The sequence below is a fragment of the Tursiops truncatus genome, chromosome 8 (assembly GCF_011762595.2).
Source record: "Tursiops truncatus isolate mTurTru1 chromosome 8, mTurTru1.mat.Y, whole genome shotgun sequence".
NCBI lineage: Eukaryota > Metazoa > Chordata > Mammalia > Artiodactyla > Delphinidae > Tursiops > Tursiops truncatus.
Window position 1 is genome coordinate 48,661,582 of NC_047041.1, and position 18,855 is coordinate 48,680,436.

General features: G+C 39.8%; 1 protein-coding gene across 3 annotated transcripts in view; it reads right to left on the bottom strand.

Annotated features, from left to right (window-relative positions):
- Positions 1–9,600, bottom strand: part of PCF11 (PCF11 cleavage and polyadenylation factor subunit) — a 27,215-nt gene extending 17,615 nt beyond the window's left edge. The window contains exons 1-5 of one of the 3 annotated variants that reach the window (XM_019948710.3): positions 9,096–9,599; positions 5,285–5,410; positions 3,152–3,340; positions 2,589–2,783; positions 307–1,424 (exon numbers count right to left, since the gene is read on the bottom strand). In XM_019948710.3, coding sequence (XP_019804269.1) covers positions 307–1,424; positions 2,589–2,783; positions 3,152–3,340; positions 5,285–5,410; positions 9,096–9,287 — 1,820 coding nt within the window. In that variant the 5' untranslated portion in view covers positions 9,288–9,599. Of the gene's footprint in view, positions 1–306; positions 1,425–2,588; positions 2,784–3,151; positions 3,341–5,284; positions 5,411–9,095 lie in introns of all 3 variants that reach the window. The other 2 variants (XM_004323006.4, XM_073808354.1) reach the window with 2 other exon arrangements.
- Positions 9,601–18,855: the final 9,255 nt, after the last annotated feature.

Here is an 18,855-nt window from a genome sequence, read left to right on the forward strand (position 1 = left end):
AACCATAAAAGTTAATTTAAAGATTAAGAGCACAAGATTTGAAGTCAGGAAAATCAGATATGAATTCTGATTCTTGCATGTCCTGGATGTGCCACCTTAGGCAGATTAGTTAACCTTTCTAAACTTCAGTTTCCTTATACGTAAAACAGCAATAATAATGGTACTTAACCCACAGGGTTTTAAGAATTAAACAGGGGAAAAAAGTACTAATTACAGCACCCAATAAACATTATCCAATTTTTAAATCAACACTGTATTTTTAAATGTACACATTATTCTACTCAGTTAAAAATGTTAACAACCTACCTTTTATTTTCTTCCCAACCAGATTTCCATCGTTTGGTAGACTTGGAACTTTGCCAATTTTCTACATTTTCTTTTGGTTCAGTGCCTGACTTGGTGGAATGCTGATTTGCAGTTTCTTGTGGTCGTTCCTCTTCAGTCTTTTTTATTCGCCTTGGATCTCGAACATCCTGTTTAGTACTTCTCTTCGCATTTCTTTCTTCCCTGGAAGGTGGTGTAAACTCTTCCATATGTGACTGCTTAACTCCTGACTGGCGAATCTTCCCAGCTTTGGGTGTTGAGGTTGGAGACATACTCCTTTGCCTTCGCTTGGGTGACCGCCTATCTCTTCTCTTGGGAGAATGTATAATCGGTGACCGGGACTTGGGTGATCGTGATCTTGATCGCTTTCTAGTACTCGATCTCCCTGGTTTTGTCCCCTGTTTTTCCGATTCTTCCGTTATGGTATCCTGTTTTTGTACAATGCCATTTATGATTTTATTTCTACTTCCCACCAGTCTGTGTTCAGATGATTTCATGTGCTCATCTTTATCCTTTTTTTCTGCAGTTTTTCTCTTCTCTTTTAGATCATCATCTTTGCTATCAGTCTTATCCTGAAGATGTCTTTTTAATCTTGGATCTCTCTTGCTCATATCAGACACCCTTGCACTTTCAGATTCTTGACTTTTCAAGTCTTTTGTGTGGGATAATTTGTTTTTCAAAGGTGATGGTGATTTAGATTTAGATTTGGATTTAGAATCTAATTGGTCAAGTTCTTTCTTGGTTATTTTTTCACCTGATTTACTTTTTTCTTGCTTGGATGAATTTAGTTTTTCAGAGGGTACAGTTTTACTTGTCTTAATATCAGACTGGCTCAATGTGTTCATTAGGAATTCCTTCCTGTGACTCTGATCTTTTCCATGAGAAGAATGTTGACTCAACCTATTAAGACGGGGATCCCGGTTAGTTCCTTTCATATCCTGAATTTGTAAGGATGGGCCTGGACGACTTTTCTCAGGTTGCACAGGAACCTGATGGGGAGATTTAACTGCCATAGGGGGAATTTGTGAAACATGTAATTTGGATTGTGCAGTTCCAGGACCTAAGTTGGATGTCTCCTGCTGAACACTAAGAGAAACTGCCTGAAATACAAGATAAATGTTCATGTTACAACTGTAAAACATTCAGATTATTTGTCAAGAAACTGAAAACTAAGGAATATAATGCTTTATTCAATAAATCCATTTATTCAATACCGTATTTATACTGTATACTTCTAGTATTTAAGTGGATATTAAAATGAAAGGAAAAAGGTCATATACAATATTTATGTGGCCTGTTATTTCTTACTAATCCTCTACTTTGGGGTTTTATAACTTCTAGGAAGAATGAAAAAAAAAAAACCCTCCCTCTTCCTAATTATTCAGAATTCTGGGCCACACTGATATTAAGAAACTACTAAATAAGTCACTGCACTCCAGCTGCACAAGCATCCAAGTCTTTCCGGGTAAATTCTAAGTCATAAAATTTAGCTCGTCTCAAAGTGGCACTGATAATGCACTTACAAAATTCTGCCTTCCTGTACTCCCTTACTCTCAAATAAGGTCAAGTGCTAAGTAATTAAGTAAAATAGCTTAATATAACGTTATTCATACACAGAAATACATAATCTTCCTGGCCTCCTTAATTTTGTGATGGCTTTTTTTTGTAGCCTTCTAAGGAAACTGCTAAGGATTTCTGCTCATGAAACATAAGCTCATAAAATATTAAAGACTAGGCAAAAACATCTGCCACAACACAACTACCATCTTGGAACTAACACTACGTCCACATAATTTTTTTTTTTTTTGCGGTACGTGGGCCTCTCACTGTTGTGGCCTCTCCTGCTGCGGAGCACAGGCTCCGGACGTGCAGGCTCAGCCGCTCCGCGGCATGTGGGATCTTCCTAGACCGGGGCACGAACCCGTGTCCCCTGCATCAGCAGGCGGACTCTCAACCACTGCACCACCAGGGAAGCCCCCGCATGATATAATTTTTAACAAAACTAAGGGGCTATCTTATAAGACAGCACTCTAATAAAAAGTATTTGAAAGAAAATAGTGCAGTTTATATTAAAAGTGACTTTTACAAAAAGGATATACAAATTTGGACTAATAAATACACCATAATTTGCAAAATAAATAAAAGTGGAAAAATTACACTATTAATAAAAGTAACATGTTAATACAATTCAAATACAAAATAATTCCATATCCATCAGAAAACAGGTTTAAAAATACTCAAAATGCCAAATCTCCACTACTTACCAGTTGTGCCTTAGCTTGCTCTAGCTCAAGCTCCAGCTTTTTCTGCTGAAGTTCTAACAACTGCTTTTGTTTTGCCAGTAACTGCTGCCTTATTAGTTGCTCTTGGGTAAGATTCTTTTGTATATCCGGAACAATTGGAGGAGTGGAGATGCTAGGGGAACTGACCACTGTGCCAGGTGTTGAAGACTCTTCGGGCTATAAGAAAAAATAATTTGTTTACAAAAAAAAAATCACAGCTAAAAAGGAAGCAGCTAAGGGGGGAGCTAAAAATTATCAGCTTCTCTCTTAATAAACCCTATCCATAATCTTAAATGGCCAATCATGTTTAAAAGCACACAGAAAGTTTTCAGGAATTTAAAAACCAAAATAAATATGTAAAACCTAAACAAGGAGAACATTTACTTTAAATGTACTGTGAACCTGAAGGTGGAAATTTTTTTTTTTTTAATTAAACTGATTCAGCACAGGGTATTCTAGTTACTTTTATCTGGCAGGAAATTTTAGAGAAGTCAAAATTTGACAGTTAAAAATATTAGTTATATACCATTCATGTTAAAACTTACCGATTTATTTAAAAATTTAGGATTCACATGGATGCTAGATGTATTCACATTGGGGGGCAGAGGTTTAATAGGCCAAGCAGGATCTAACGAATTGACTCTGACATCCAGGGCATAAAGTTTCTTCAAAGGGAATATTTCATCCCAGGTGGAACGTAACTTAAATAAACTTTTTCTAGTATTTTCATCCACCTAGAACAACAGAACAATTCTATGGCTTGTTAAGTTACTATAGGATGTTTTATATATTAAGCATAATGCTACATAAATCTCTGTTCTACTTCACATATAGCACACATACTACTAATTCATAAATATATACAACAGTAATCATTTATTAAAAGTACATTTGTTTGCAGATGTAAAGTTAATAAAGAAATTTCTGTCAAAAAAAATTAGAAAAATTAAAGTCATTATCACCTAGCCTTCATGAAAGCAAACAATTAGACAAGTCTGAATTTTTAGAAGTACAAAATGTTCCCAAATATTAGGGCTTGACACAGTATTCCTACTGTTACTTTCGCTCTGGACAAAAATATAAAACAACTAGAAAATAGTTTATCTGATGACTTAAATTTTTTAAGTTATTTACATTTAGTACAAAGTAAAACAAAACTAACTAATCTCCTGCAATACAATATGGCTGGTACCTATGAATAAGCTATTTGTGGTGTAGAAGGCACCTGAATAATTGAAATTCACAAAATCTTACCTACTGATGAGCTTTAGTTTTGTATCTTATCTGCTCATGCTTGTGATGGGCATAGTAACAACAATAATACTTTTTAAATTAGCCATCAGAGAAACCTAGCACTTGGGAAAACTGAGCTAGAGTTCTAACTTTAGAATAATAAAGCCTTGACTATATTCCAGTCTTTAGGTAATATTTACTACAAACAAGGTCATTTTCATCACCTTCAATGTTAAGGCCCAGTAAGAGTCAGTAAACATTTTCTACCAAACACCCAAATGAATTTGAACACACTGAAACTGAAACCAAGAAATTGGTTTAGTGCCCCAATTTCTATAATGCAAAGTTGACTTCTCCTTAGACTAGAGTCTCAGGTAAGCAGTATTTAGCAAAAGTCTACAATACACTATTAACAATCTCCATAATACAGTTTGAAATACAGCTTTCCAAATTTCTTCTGCATATACTTACTTAGCAGTATTTCTTTTCTCTAAGAACTTAAAGGGAAAAAAATTACTCAAGTAGCCACTACACATTTTCTGTTCTAACAAACAAGTAAAATCTGATAGTGAGTTCTTTCAAAATAATCCCAATTCTCCAAGCCTGACAACTGTTAAGATTTCTCGAGACACAACAGGTGCATCTACTAAAATATAAGAACCACCAATTTTTTGTTAGGAAACAATCTTTAAACCCAAATATCTTATAAATGCCCCTTTTCTCAGTATGAAAGATGAAGCCTGACAGGAAAGAGAATTACTTCAGCAAATCCTTTGTCTTCCTCAACATAATACTGTATTAACCAAACTACCAGATACAATGTTATGAAAGGAATTTACAATCTCTAGGTATAGAAATTAACAAGCCTTTCTTCTAAACACTAAGAGGGGCCAGAGGTGGGGAAGAAGTATTTCCAAAATAACCTAAAGCAATTCACTGATCCACCATTCACACATACCTAGAACATTCACACAAAATATACTTGAACAAGGTTAACAAGAGGAAACATTTCCAGAAAAAAAAAAAAAAAAAATCACAAGTTCCAGGCATCCATCACAGGTTGACACACACTAGAATTATGCTTTTGCTTTTTCTTTTTTTAAGACAGAAATAGTCAACATCCTAAAACCAGAAACCTAAACAATGAAATTTGAAGTACTCTTGATAGTTTCAGATCTTTTTGCCCGTATTCTAGTGATGAAACAGATCTTCAAGTGAACAAAGTCAATCAAAAACATGAACTTCTAAAAGCAAACACATCTATTTTTGAATGGATAATGTAAAACACCTAGAACCCACTTTAAATACGAAACACTAACTTTACCATGTTAAATGCCCAAAAGAATAAAACATTTCACCACCCAAGAAAACCCAACACAAAGGCAAGTATTTATTTAATCAGGAACATGTTTTAAAAATTCAAATGTTTCTAAATGTATATATACCTTTTCAAACACACAAATAAATGTTGCAACTAGATTTTTAGTAAAGGCAGTGAGATACTCTCTTCCAACATTTTTCACGATAGAATCCATAAGGTACATAACAGGAAGCTTCTCTGAGGAGGGAGCCTGAAGTAATAAAAAGAAACTGAAAAGTTTAGTACAATGAATTGCCAACAAAGAACTACTTTTAAAAGTGAGCGTTTAACGTACAATACAGACCTCAATATTTTGTTGATATTAAATACTTTTGAATCAATATTAACCTTTATGAAATTTAAGTGTTCACGGTCTCACCTCTTACAATGATCTTTAGTTGAGCATACAAAATAAGCTCAGAATTACTGGAAAGAAAAAAGTCTCTAGTACCCTCATTTAACACTCAATAGAATTTCAGGTTCGTATAGTTAAAAAAAAAACTGTGTTTTAAGTGACAAAAAAAGGGGGAGGATATTTTCTGTAATCCAAGTGTAAGCTTTGTGACCCACATTAACTTATGATGATGCACCTAGACTCAATGAAACAAAAAGTTTTCAGACTTCTGGCAGAAACCCTAATTTCCATAGGCATATTTTATATGTTAAAGTCTATGAACCTTTTGTTACCTGTAAAATCATTAGGATTACTTCTCTATAATCCAATGAACAAAAGAAATTAAGTACACTTCACATATGAAGTTAATGGCAAAAAAACACTTTTAAACTTGCACATGAACATGCAGGAAAGTGCAAGTTGTTACTGATACAAGGAAAACTGGATGGAGCAGCCGCTGAGTCATGTAAATCAGGTTGAACTTGACTCTGGAAACCAGGATTTGTCCTCAAGATTTTCTTCACAGCACAGACTCTCCGTCGAAATATTTTTCCTCTGACACGCACAAACCAGGAGTTCTAAATTTGTGCAGGGCCAGTGTGATGATGCCGATACAGGCGGCCCTTTCCAAAGCAAAGAAATGTTGCCCCAGCTCAACTGTAAAGCCTACCCATCACTGGCTTTTAGAAGGCACAGCAAGTTTCCAGAAAGCATCAGCAGGTTCACAGACTTGTTGAGGAGCATTAAGACACACCACATAAACTAAGTGTTAACTCCCACTCCAAAGGAGTACCCACGATTTAAAAACAAAAACAAAAATTATCCCCATTTACCCTTCCCACGTGTATAGGAATCTTAACCCTGAACACCACTTACCCACAGCTACCTGTAGCCAGGGTAAGCTCACAGTTCTGCAGTACACAATGCCACCATTATTTCACAAAACCAATTGCCCATACAAGTGTGTGGAAGTGCTCTTGCTTCTGATAACAACCAAAGTTGACTAAGGAAACCTTTGAATAACTTTGTATGAAAGTTTTCTTTTACAGTACTAATAAAAGGGTTTCACAAGGCTATTGCATGTGGGTAAACTATTAAGTACCAACACGTCAACTGCTTTATTGCTGTGTCTTTATCTTACCATGTCATGTTTTATACCATTTTAGTCATTGTTGTACTTATGAAGATAAACAGGCTCTCTTTAAAACCAAAATCTGTTCAGTAGGCTAACTTTTTATTGTACAAGTGAATTCTTATATGTAATATTTTTTTGCTACTACTGCCTCATGGAAGGAGTCAAGTAAGTGTGAATCCTTAAGTTTAGTAATGCTGAAACGCTAGAGGATAAGGACACAAACATTCACCTCGAGAAACACAAAACCAAGCCAGTTTGCTACCAAATGACAGAAAATCCCTCCCCTCACCCTCAACCCCAACCCCATTAAATTATTTCCCCAAAGTGACTGTTACATCTTTTCCTCAATCTGGCTTTACAAAAATAACCAGGAAACGTGTGCCAAAAAAATTTCAGCTGTCTTTCATCAGCAAATAGTCCATCTATTTTCACCACTCTGTGTAGCCACACACAAATACAAATTTTAATGTGGTCACTATATTCAGCATTTAGTTTTCACTTCTGAAAGTCTTCTGGATCCATTAAAAACCAGCAAGAAAATGGTTCTTTGAGTGACAACCTGAGCTGCTAAGTATTAGGCTCTGTGGAATATTAGTAACCCCAAAAATACTAGGTAGAATTTTTAAAAATCAATGTTATTTTTAAAAAAGTGCATTTTTGTTTTTTTTAAAAGGCATTTAATGTTAAGCCTTCGACAAGGCAAAACTAAGTTTTCATGTCCAACATGTTTGTTGTATCAATAAAAAGGATGTTGAGTATGAGGAATGCTTCCTTTTAAAATCTCATACTTTAAAAAAAGAACAATAGCTGTTTCACACAGACATTCACAGGAAAAGGTGAATAAAGACTTGTATTTTAGCTGTCAGACTGAGCATGACAAACTTGTTGGGCCCTAAAGAGAAAAAAAAAACCTTACTTTTTGTCCTCTTTAAGGTATGAAAGGACCACCTGAAACCGTGTATCTTGTGAACAGATTTACCCAAAAGAGTGGATGGAACCTAAAGAAGAATGAACCCAAGTCACTTAAAGACTTTTGTTTAAAACACACAACCACGTAGATAAAAATAAGTCTTGGAAACAAATTCTACACCTTACAAAGGTAAATAAAAAAGACAAATACATATTTTATATGTTTTATTCACAAATTTTATAATACCAGTCACACATTTCAAAACCATTTATTAAAGTCAGACCACTCAGTTTTACACTAGACAGAAAGCGCCTCTAAACAATATATTGGTGGTTGTTGTTAAAGTGGCCTTTTAAAAGGGGTTCACTCTGCTAAAAGGAGGCTCATCCTGATCATTTCAATCACTAACAACTAGAAAAAAACTAAACCATAAGTACAAGCTTCAAAAATAACTTAAAACGTAGTACTGGGAAGCTATTAAAACTCATTACGATAACTAAGTTTAACAGTAACTTTACTTAAATGACAAATCGCTCCCACATGAATCCACAGAAGAGGAGGACTACAGGGAAATATAGGGTGGCAGAGGACCACTGCTGTCAAGGGGTGAAGCAAAGCACGTCTTCACTTTCAGGGAAGGAAGGGAGGAAAAAAAGAGAAAAGGAAGAGGAGGAGGAACTGAACTTTTCAAAAGAAAACTACAAGTACTTGTTACCCAGTGGGCCAGTTCTCCACCTACAGGTTGGATAAGATCTCCTCCCCACCCCCTCCAACCCCACCCTCAACCCCAATTTCCCGTATCTGGGGGCAAATGAGACCCTCCGATAGGAGAATACAAATTGTATCTAGCCGCCCCCACCCCAAAATGGGGCTGACGGGTGTGAGCAGCTGCCTGGCTGGCAGGGAATGGATTCTCCTCTCTTCCCTTTCGCATCATGTGCTTTTCAGGCGCCATGTTGGGCTCCTAACAGGCGGCTGCTCCACTCGGGGCCAAGGCCCTATTCCCACCCCCCAACAGCTCGCTCCCAGGTCCCCCTTCACCTCCTTCCAACCCACAGAGCACAGTTACCCAAAAGAGTTCGGGACGGGGGGAGAACCACTCCCCACCATCCCAGGGGGTTCAAATAGTTTTAACTCTTACATCCCCACACCACGAACTGCCTTTAATTCTCCCCCTCCCCGAAGGGCTCTATTCAAAGCGTGTGCGTCGGGATACACGATGCGGTGGCCTAAATAGGGAGCTGGTAAGCGGAAGTGGGACTCCACCCTTTATCCTCCCCACTCCCTCCCCCCAAGAGAGGCCCACGCTCGAAGCCTGGGCCAGAGACCGAGCCTGAGTTGGAGGGTTGGAGAGGAGGAACACCGTCCCCCTTTGGATAGAAGCGAGACCTGGGATGAGGCTGACACTAAAATCAGGGAGTATTAGAAGAATAGGAGGCTGCGGGGTGTATAAAAACCTTGGCGGTTTGGGCCTCGATGAGAGAGACGATCTCCTTGGCGAAGGGCAGGTTCTCCTCGGCTAGAATGGTCAGCATATTGATGTGCGGTTTGCTATTGAAGGTCAGGTCTTCGAGTGATGACTGATAATCCCGACAGGCGTCCTCCCGGGCCCCCGCAGTACCGGCCTCGGCCGGCGTCTGCTCTGACATTGCGCCGCGGCCCCCCTCCGAGGTCCGCCGCAGCTGAAGCTGAAGCCGCTCTCGATACCCCGCCTCCCTTCCGACTCCGCTTCCTCTCCCCGGGTCTCGCGGCTCCGGCTTCACCACATGCTGACCGCGGAGGGGGGTTGGGGGACGACACGGGGGGAACCTCGGGTGTGAAACGCCGCCGTCTCACGGGTGATTTCGGTCCACTTCCAGCCGCCACAGAATCTTCTTTCTCCACAGACACAAAATGGCGGCGGCTCCAGCTCCGAAAATGTCTGTGCTCCCAACCGCTGCGTCGTGCGAAATGAGCTAGGGGAGGGGAATTGTGCGGTAAAGGGGCGGGGCCGTTGATAAAGCCAGGCGTGATTGGCTCGCCCAGCCAGGTCGCCAGCCCCGCCCCCCCGCCCTTCCGCTGAAAGTCCTGGCTCCACCTTCTTCTCGGGATTCTACCCGGGCTTTCGCAACACCTACTGCTCAGAAGTGGGGTGGAAAAGACGGCCCCTCTCATTGGCCGATTCATAAAGCACCGGTCTGTCATTTGTTACCATAACAACCCGTTCAGGGAGGCCAATAGGCCTGGGGAAGGCTGTTCCCGAGGCCCAACCCAACCAGTTTAAGGGGAAAGCTCAGTCGTCCCCTCTTCTACCCTCTCTCTGCGACGCCCTAGCCGCCGAGCCGCTCCGTCAATCATCATCCCTTCAGCCTGCTGGGCCGCCGCCACGGGGGTGGGGGCTGAGCCGAGCGGACGCTTTCGACCCGCCCCGCCCCCCATGTCGCCACTCGCGACTCAGGTGCTTTCGAGAGCCTGGGTGGGTCCAGCTGCTGCGGCCGACTGTCCTTCCCGGAACTGAGGCCCGAAGGGAGGCGCCGGGTTCACCCGGAACCTCGGGAAGGACCCCTAGAGTTGGCTTCAGCACTGTGCTTCCCACTTCCACAAACAAAAACACCTAGGCTGGCGCTCTGGTGTTGAACCCCGAGGAAAATGCCTTTATTTAGAGGGTGTGTGTGTGTGTGTGTGTGTGTGTGTGTGTGAGAGAGAGAGAGAGGGAGAGAGAGAGAGAGAGAGAGAGAGAGAGAGAGAGAAAGGCTTTTCCATAAGGGATTTGGAGGAGATCTTTGGGAAGCCTACTTCGAGCACTAGGAAAGGTTTCTCACAACAGCCAGCCACACCCAGCCCCGAGCCGATAGCTCCTCGATCTTCTGCACTTCGAAACACACCTAGGATACGCAATTTCGGTCACGTAGATAATATATATTTTACTTCTAAGGATCCTAAAATCCTGTTTGGAGGCTGGAAATGATGCAAAACACAAACCATTCAAGTAGTTCTGCCGTGGAGCTGCAGCATAACACAATAAACTAAAAGGGTATTTTTTTCGTTGAGTAGAGATAGTAAGGTAGGTGTAGGCTAAAAAAAAAAAAAATTAGGTATTAATTACATAAAATGTGCTTCACCATTGTCCTCAGGCTACTAGGCTCTGCAGAGGTACTTTGTTGTTCCCCAAAAGAAACCGCTCTTAAGAAATGAAGTAATTCCTTTATTTGTCCCATATAAAGTAACATTTTCATTACTTTTTGTTTTGGGGTTTTTCAGCAGCTTTATTGAGGTGTTATTGATATATAAGAAACTGCACATATTTAAAGTGTACAGGATTGGTTTGACATGTGTTTTTCATTTCTTCCTAACGTGATATCGCATATAAATGAGAAGCCTGGGGAGGAGAGCTTATCTTTTGTCATTTGAAACTAAGGAATATTGTTGAATAGGTATTTATGGATCTCAACTGCATACCATTGTTAGTGATGATCTTAGATATAACAGACACAGTTAAAATTAAGGAACTGTCAACGTTCCTGTTTTCTGGAGGGACATGTTGGCAGTAAAATAGTCCTTCTAATAGTTTTGCTTGTAATTTTAAAGCTCAATTTAGTTACTAAACTTTGAGTTACAGAAAATATCTGCCTTTCCTTATTCTTTTATATCATCTTAACAACCAAGTGAACTTTTAAAAAATAAGTTTTCGAAGATCTGATTTGGCTTCTATTGTATCCCTCCCTCCGAAGCTACACAGAGAGTAAACAATATATGCTTAGCATATAAATCAGCAAATCTATGTACCCACAAAAGACGTGGAAAACTCAAGAGCGACGTAGCAACTGTATTTGAGTCATGTGCTATACTACAGGAATACTTTTACTTTATATCCTCTGGACAGACCACGAACTAGATAATCAGTATTTTTAAACACACAAATGAATGCATGAAACTTCTCCCGTGATAGTTTCGATGCCGGTTCTTTCATCAAAATATGCAGCTAATGCACTCTGCACCAGCATTAAGCCCATCTCTATGCTAGGTGCAGTGGTGACCATAATAGGTCCTTGGCCTGGCCTTCACAAAATTTATAGCCCAATTATAATCTCATGGGATAATATGAAAAAGTACTACACCTGACCAGGAAACAGTGGGTATCCCAGAGCTATTTCAAAAAATCAAACCCTCTGGTTATATTTCCTTTTTTTTTGTTTTGTTTTGAGGAAAATAACTACACTCCTCCCTTGGTTCAGAGTGCTTACAAGAGGACTTAACGCCCCCCCCCCAAAAAAAACCCTCTGTTCTAAGAAATCAAGTACTTTTTTTTTAAATTTTATTTATTTTTGGCTACGTTGGGTCTTTGTTGCTGCGCGGGGTCTTTCTCTAGTTGCCGCGAGCAGGGGCTACTCTTCATTGTGGTGCATGGGCTTCTCATTGCAGTGGCTTCTCTTGTTGCGGAGCACAGGTTCTAGGCGCAGGGGCTTCAGTAGTTGCGGCACGCGGGCTCAGTAGTTGTGGCTTGCGGGCTCTAGAGCGCAGGCTCTGTTGTTGTGGCACACGGGCTTAGTTGCTCCGCGGCATGTGGGATCTTCCCAGACCAGGGATCCAACCGTGTCCCCTGCATCGGCAGGCGGATTCTCAACCACTGCGCCGCCAGGGAAGTCCTCAAGTACCTTTTTGATATAAATGTTTGATGCCATCAGAAAGACTAAAATGTGTATACTAAACACGTTGAGCATATAAATCAGCAAATCTATAGAAAGTAAAAAGGAAATAAGGGAATAAGAATTTAAAAGCAATCCCTTTAAAAACATATAGTTAACTAACACTGCCAGGAGATGGAATATTGCATTTAACATGTGAATCCAGTGTGTATCAATAATATGCAGGAGGGTCTTCCCTGGTGGCGCAGTGGTTGAGAGTCCGCCTGCCGATGCAGGGGACACGGGTTCGTGCCCCGGTCCGGGAAGATCCCACATGCCGCGGAGCGGCTGGGCCCGTGAGCCATGGCCGCTGAGCCTGCGCATCCGGAGCCTGTGCTCCACAACGGGAGAGGCCACAACAGTGAGAGGCCCGCGTACCGCAAAAAAAAAAAAAGAATAAAGCAGTTCTAGTGTTAGCTCTAAAGGAAGTTCTAAAATTGGCATGTAGTATATATTCAATGAATATTTGTTGATTACTTGTTGACTGATCCAGAACTTCTGATTTCAGTTTCACCTAGCTTGTCCACTGTTGTATTCCAGTAGCTCAAATAGGGAAATACAGGGTCAGTTGAGTTATGGAGTTTAGAGATAGAGATTATCAGTGGGGAGAGGCTGACTGACAATTCAAATGATGTGATCACCATGTTCAAAAAACCAGTTCATAGTTTTTCGGGCCTTAGAAATTTTGCCAGCAACCCTACTTTTAGCAATCTTATCACTCATTTGCAGAAAAAGATGACTTGATATAATTTCTCAATTTGTTTTGCTCCCATATATTTATCTTAAGCATTCGGCATTTCCTTCCAATTGTGCATGCAAAAAGCAAAAGAATATGCAGCAAATGTATACTAATAGAAAAACTCTGAAATATTATTTCATAACAAATTATATGTAGATAGATTTCCTTGCTAAAAAGTTGTTCAGTTTTTCATTAGCCTATTCAACATGGCCCCTGCTTTTGTGGAGATAGTTACACTGTATTTATATAGTCTTTATTCTATATATGTATGGAGAGAGAGAGAGAGAGAGAGTCATAGTCTGCTGGGTGAGATAAGCAATTAAACCAACAATTACCATACAGTGTGACAAGATAGCAGGATAGACCATAAGTATGAAAGACGCATCTAAATCAGACTGGAGTGGTCAGGTAAGCCCTCCCTGAATTGTTAACAGTTGTCAGGTTTCAAAGGAGTGAATTGGAATAACTAGATTAAGGGAGAAAAGGGCATTCCTGGTAAAAAAGACAGGTAGATCCAGGTTTTGTGGGTCCCAAAGCACACACAACTTGGAAGACTTTCTTGGAGAAAAAGAACACAATATTACATATATAAAATTTTATGGCCCATGTTAAGTGAGTTTTTGCCGGTTTCACTCTATGTCCACCTATTTGAAGAGACCTGTTCAAAGAAGGAAATATATCTCTGAGATGTGCAAGTATTTCAAAACAGATCAAAAATATGTGTGTAGGAGAATTTATGAGGTAAGAGCCAATCACAAATGATCTCTTATGAGCTTTGTAGTACAAGAAATGGGAGTCCACTGAAGGATTTTTATGAGGGATTGGGCTAGATTTTTGTATGAAAACGATAATTCTGGCAGTGCCAGGTTTGGTTAAAAAATTATTACATTTCTTTTAAACACTTAGGGTTGTCTTTTTTTGTATTTAAGTAAAAAAATGATGTTGCTTAAACAAAGGGAACTACAGTGTAAGTTTCATGGGGGGGAAAAGTGGTTATACATAATGTTATTTTGATGTATAGGTTTGGTTATAAAATTTACTCTGAGAATTATGTGGATTAGTTTTAACTGTATCACATTCTAAAATTCATTTCCCAGATTATTTGGTGGTTGAAATTCTTGTGATTCAAAATAAAAAGCCCTGTTCTTCTTATTACTTAAGTCATTTTCTGGTACTGACTTTTGCTCTGAGAGCCCCAGTTCATCTAATTCCAGGACTGTTCTGTGCCAGGAAATAAACTGGGCCAAGGCAAGAATAGAGCCTGTTATCAAGTAAGTGAATTAAACTGAAGGAGTGTACACATATACTGCATGGAGAAACCGTAAGTCAGAATAGTGGTTCAAAGCATGGAGGATGATAAAATAGTTTCACTCCTTTCCCTGTAGCAGCTTCTTAGCCCAATGTCTCTAAGAAAGTTATCTCCGTCTTTAAGCTTCTGGTTTCTCATATGTAAAAAGGAATGAATGACGTCTCACCTCATAAGGTAATTACAAGGATGGAATGAGATGATAGATATTATATAATAAGTATGTGGATGTGGAATTGCATACAGGAAGTTCATGAAGCACTGGGAACAATGATTCAGTCTATCATATCATTTTAAAAGAGCTCAGTGTGCTCCTTAATGGCTTAAGAATAATGACTCTGGGTATATGCAGCCCAAGATACAAAATCTCTGCTTCATAAACAACCTCATCCTGCTGAACTGGTAACCCCAGTTTCCTTGGGTTGGTAAACATACAGACAATGAAGTAAATCAAACCAATATTGGAATAATCTGTATATATCTGGTATTTATTTGAGAGAGAAGGGAGCAAGATAGCAGCAGTAGTATGAGTTTGCAGCCAGTATGAGCCACCACCTTCCTCTGACCCCAGGCTGCCTCCTCAGCTTTCAACCTTGCTGAGTACAGCAGCTCAAGGTGCCTTTGCTACCACACACTGGATCATGAAAGACAGGAAGACCCAGCAGCAGGACTTTTGCTGAGTGTGTGGCAAAGTATGAAACTGAAGACTGCACTAGATGACAAAGACAGGGTCTTATGGTACATAGGTCAAAACATACTACTAGAAAAGAGGCATCTAATATACATAGAATCTATCTTTCCCTCAAGACATTTGAAAACAGAAATGAAACAAAACTAATTAAAGATGCAACCCATCCTCGACCACCTCAACTATTGATTGGACCAAAGTGAACAGCTCCTTATCCTAGATGCCTAACAGAAGAAAGGGCATGTCCTCTGAGGGGAGAGGAGGTAATATGTACTCTAGTATCTATGGTCTTTTAAAACATTGTCTGGCTGACATCAATTAAAAATTAAAAGACTTGAGAAGAAACTAGGCAATGTGACCCAAAATCAAGAGGAAAGAAGTCAATAGAAAATAGAAGCAGATCTACAGATGACCCAGATGTTGAATTAAGATGGAAGAACTTTAATATAATTACTATAAATATATTAAAAGAATTTGAGGAAAAGATGAACAAAATGAATGAAATATAATTTAAACAAAGAAATGAATCTCTAAAAAGAAATAACCAAATGGAAATTACAGAAATAAAAGAAAACATGAAGTTATAAATGTAGCTCAGTAAATATATGGCCATTATTTCCCAATCACCTTGATTGGATATGTGAAATATTTTGATATAGCTGATAAGAGACTTGTGAAACACCTTGATCTCATCAGCAACATATTAACATTCTAGCTCTAAAGTAAATCATTTCCTCAGAGGATTTGTTTCATTTTCTTTCTGTTAAAGAATATTAACCTTTTGCAAAAAGTCTGTGAATGCATTCTATTTTGGACTCATGACCTCCTATATACCTTCATCATCTAGAACATTTCAGAGAAAGTTCTATTACAAATAAACAAATAACTGTGTTTATTTTTTAAATTGTTTTGACATTGACAGATTAATCCAGAAAAACCAACTGCCCTATGATCTTGGAGGAGCCAGGGTTTTCATATGCTTCTATTTATTCATTTCATTTTAAATCAAAGAAAAATTCGGATTGTAAGACATTTTACATGGTCTTATTCTTACCATCCTTGAAATGTCTTACTCTCCCTGATACAAATCAAAGGACTTAACAACCTCAGCCTTCTCTAAAAACCTCTGCCTCTGAACAAGAATTGTAACACTATGCCTCAGATAATAGACTTTACACCTTTTATGATATGCTCAAAGAACTCTCATTGTTTTGAAATGAGTGGTTTTATTTAAATAAATTGACTATTATATCAGTTTAGGTAATTCACTTTTAAAAAGGAGTATTGGGCTTCCCTGGTGGTGCAGTGGTTGAGAGTCCGCCTGTCGATGCAGGGGACACGGGTTCGTGCCCAGGTCTGGGAAGATCCCACATGCCGCAGAGTGGCTAGGCCCGTGAGTCGTGGCCGCTGAGCCTGCGCGTCTGGAACCTGTGCTCCGCAACGCGAGAGGCCACAACAGTGAGGGGCCGGCGTACTGCAAAAATAAATAAAAAGGAGTATTTGTAATTTGAGAGAATTTAACATTTTAGAGAATCTGATACATAACCTTACAATTTTCAAACAAAAATGTGTAATTGAGTAACTGATTTTTGACATAAAATAATCTTACTGTTCATAAATATTATTGCAATATTTAAGAGAACTAAGAACTTGGAAAGTTTTGCTTATGAGGGCAAGCATTTAAAGTGTTTAAAAGAAATAGAATGTACTAAATTTATAAACTCAGTTTAAATGTTTAAAGAAACATGATTAAGTATAATTGTTTGATGAAGATTTGTTTACTCAAGTGAAGTTGATTGAACATTCATCAGGCAATTTTTGACATTTTCTAGGTATATAAATAAAATAATTGAATATATTAAGTTCAAAGACAATGAAAACTAAGTTTTTTCAATTGTCATCTTAATATATTGAATATTCATTTTTAATAACTCCAATACCTATGAAGTCTTTTCTATGTGCAAAGCTCTTGGACAGTTAAAAATTTACATTAACAAGGTCCTTTGTTAAATCAAGTTAGGTAGTAAAAATGGAAAGTATCTCTGATTACCTGAAATGAATATATCATTCTTTTGTTTAAATACAACAATAATCAGCCTGTTAGAGACCTTGGAATATATTCTTGACAGCCTCACATTCTTCATTTAGCCAAAGAACTTAGAGGCCAAGCAGTGTAGTGTAGTTCCCCACTTTCTCTATTCTGCGGCGGAGCCATCATGCTAAACATCTGCTGCAAAAACTTAAACCCTTCCATGGCTTCCCAGTGCCCCATCAAGTCCCTAATCCTACAAGTTCCCACCGACTCTGGCCCTTGCCTCCCCCTGAGCCGCAGAAAGCCAGTCGGCCTTGGTTCTCTAATTTGCCCCCCACTTAAGCAGAGCTCCAAGGATCTTCTTTTCTCAGGGCTTTAACAATGTCATTGGGCTTCCCTGGTGGCGCAGTGGTTGGAAATCTGCCTGCCAATGCAGGGGACATGGGTTCGAGCCCTGGTCCGGGAGAATCCCACGTGCCGCGGAGCGGCTAAGCCCATGCGCCACGACTGCTGAGCCTGCGCTCTAGAGCCTGTGAGCCACAAATACCGAGCCTGAGTGCCACAACTGCTCAGGCCCACGCGCCTGGAGCCCGTGCTCCGCAACAGGAGAGGCCACCGCAATGAGAGGCCCGCGCACCACAGTGAAGAGTAGCCCCCAATTCCCACAACTAGAGAAAGCCTGTGCGCAGCAACAAAGACCCAGTGCAGCCAAAAAAAATAAATAAATATTAAAATTAAAAAAGTCATTTCCTCTGCTTGAATTGTTCCCCTCAGCGTTCCCTCCTTACAACATACACATGGTTACTGTCACTTTCCTAAAGAGGCCTTCTCTGACCCTCCAGACTAGGTTAAGGACTCCCAGTTTTAAGTCTTGGAAAAAGCTTAACAGAAATTATATCTCTTTGCCATAAGGTTATTCAGAAAACTTTAGCCAATTCCCTCTAAAGTATATTTAGGGGGCTTCCCTGGTGGCACAGTGGTTAAGAATCCGCCTATCAATGCAGGGGACACAGGTTCGAGACCTGGTCCGGGAAAATCCCACATGCGGTGGAGCAGCTAAGCCCGTGCACCACAACTACTGAGCCTGTGCTCTAGAACCCGTGAGCCACAACTACTGAGCCCGTGTGCCACAACCACTGAAGCCTGCATGCCCAGAGCCTGTGCTCACCACAATGAGAAGCCCGTGCACCACAACAAAGAGTAACCCCCATTAGCCACAGCTACAGAAAGTCCGCATGCAGCAACGAAGACCCAACCCAGTCAAAAATAAATAAATAAATTTATTTTTTAAAAAATAATATATTTAGGTTGTATATGAAATATACACTAAATATACTACACTAAAAATAGTTGTACACTAAATATACTACACCATTGTAGAGTATTAATATACTGCAACAGAGCTGTCAGTGCCCCACAGATATTCCCTAGGCCCTCAATGCTTTTTTTACACTAGGGGATCTCTTTCTGCTTCAGGCACCTGTGACTTGGCCTTAGACTTTCTGAGTGGGAGGAGAGAGCCTGCATCATGCATGGGTCAGGCATTAACAACCAGCGGCTCACCATCCAATGATGGATGGGAATTTGTGGATAACTACCTCAACTTTCTTGGGTAAGACACCTCTGAGGCAAATTCTGTATAGTTCCCCTGAGTAGGAATGAACCCCTGTTGCCCACAGTAGTGATCTGTTAATTAATCTTGCACCTACCCTTCCCTCTCTCATTTCCCCGCTCCCTCACACGTGATTCTGGGGTCACTATCCAAATAAATCACTTACACTCAAATCC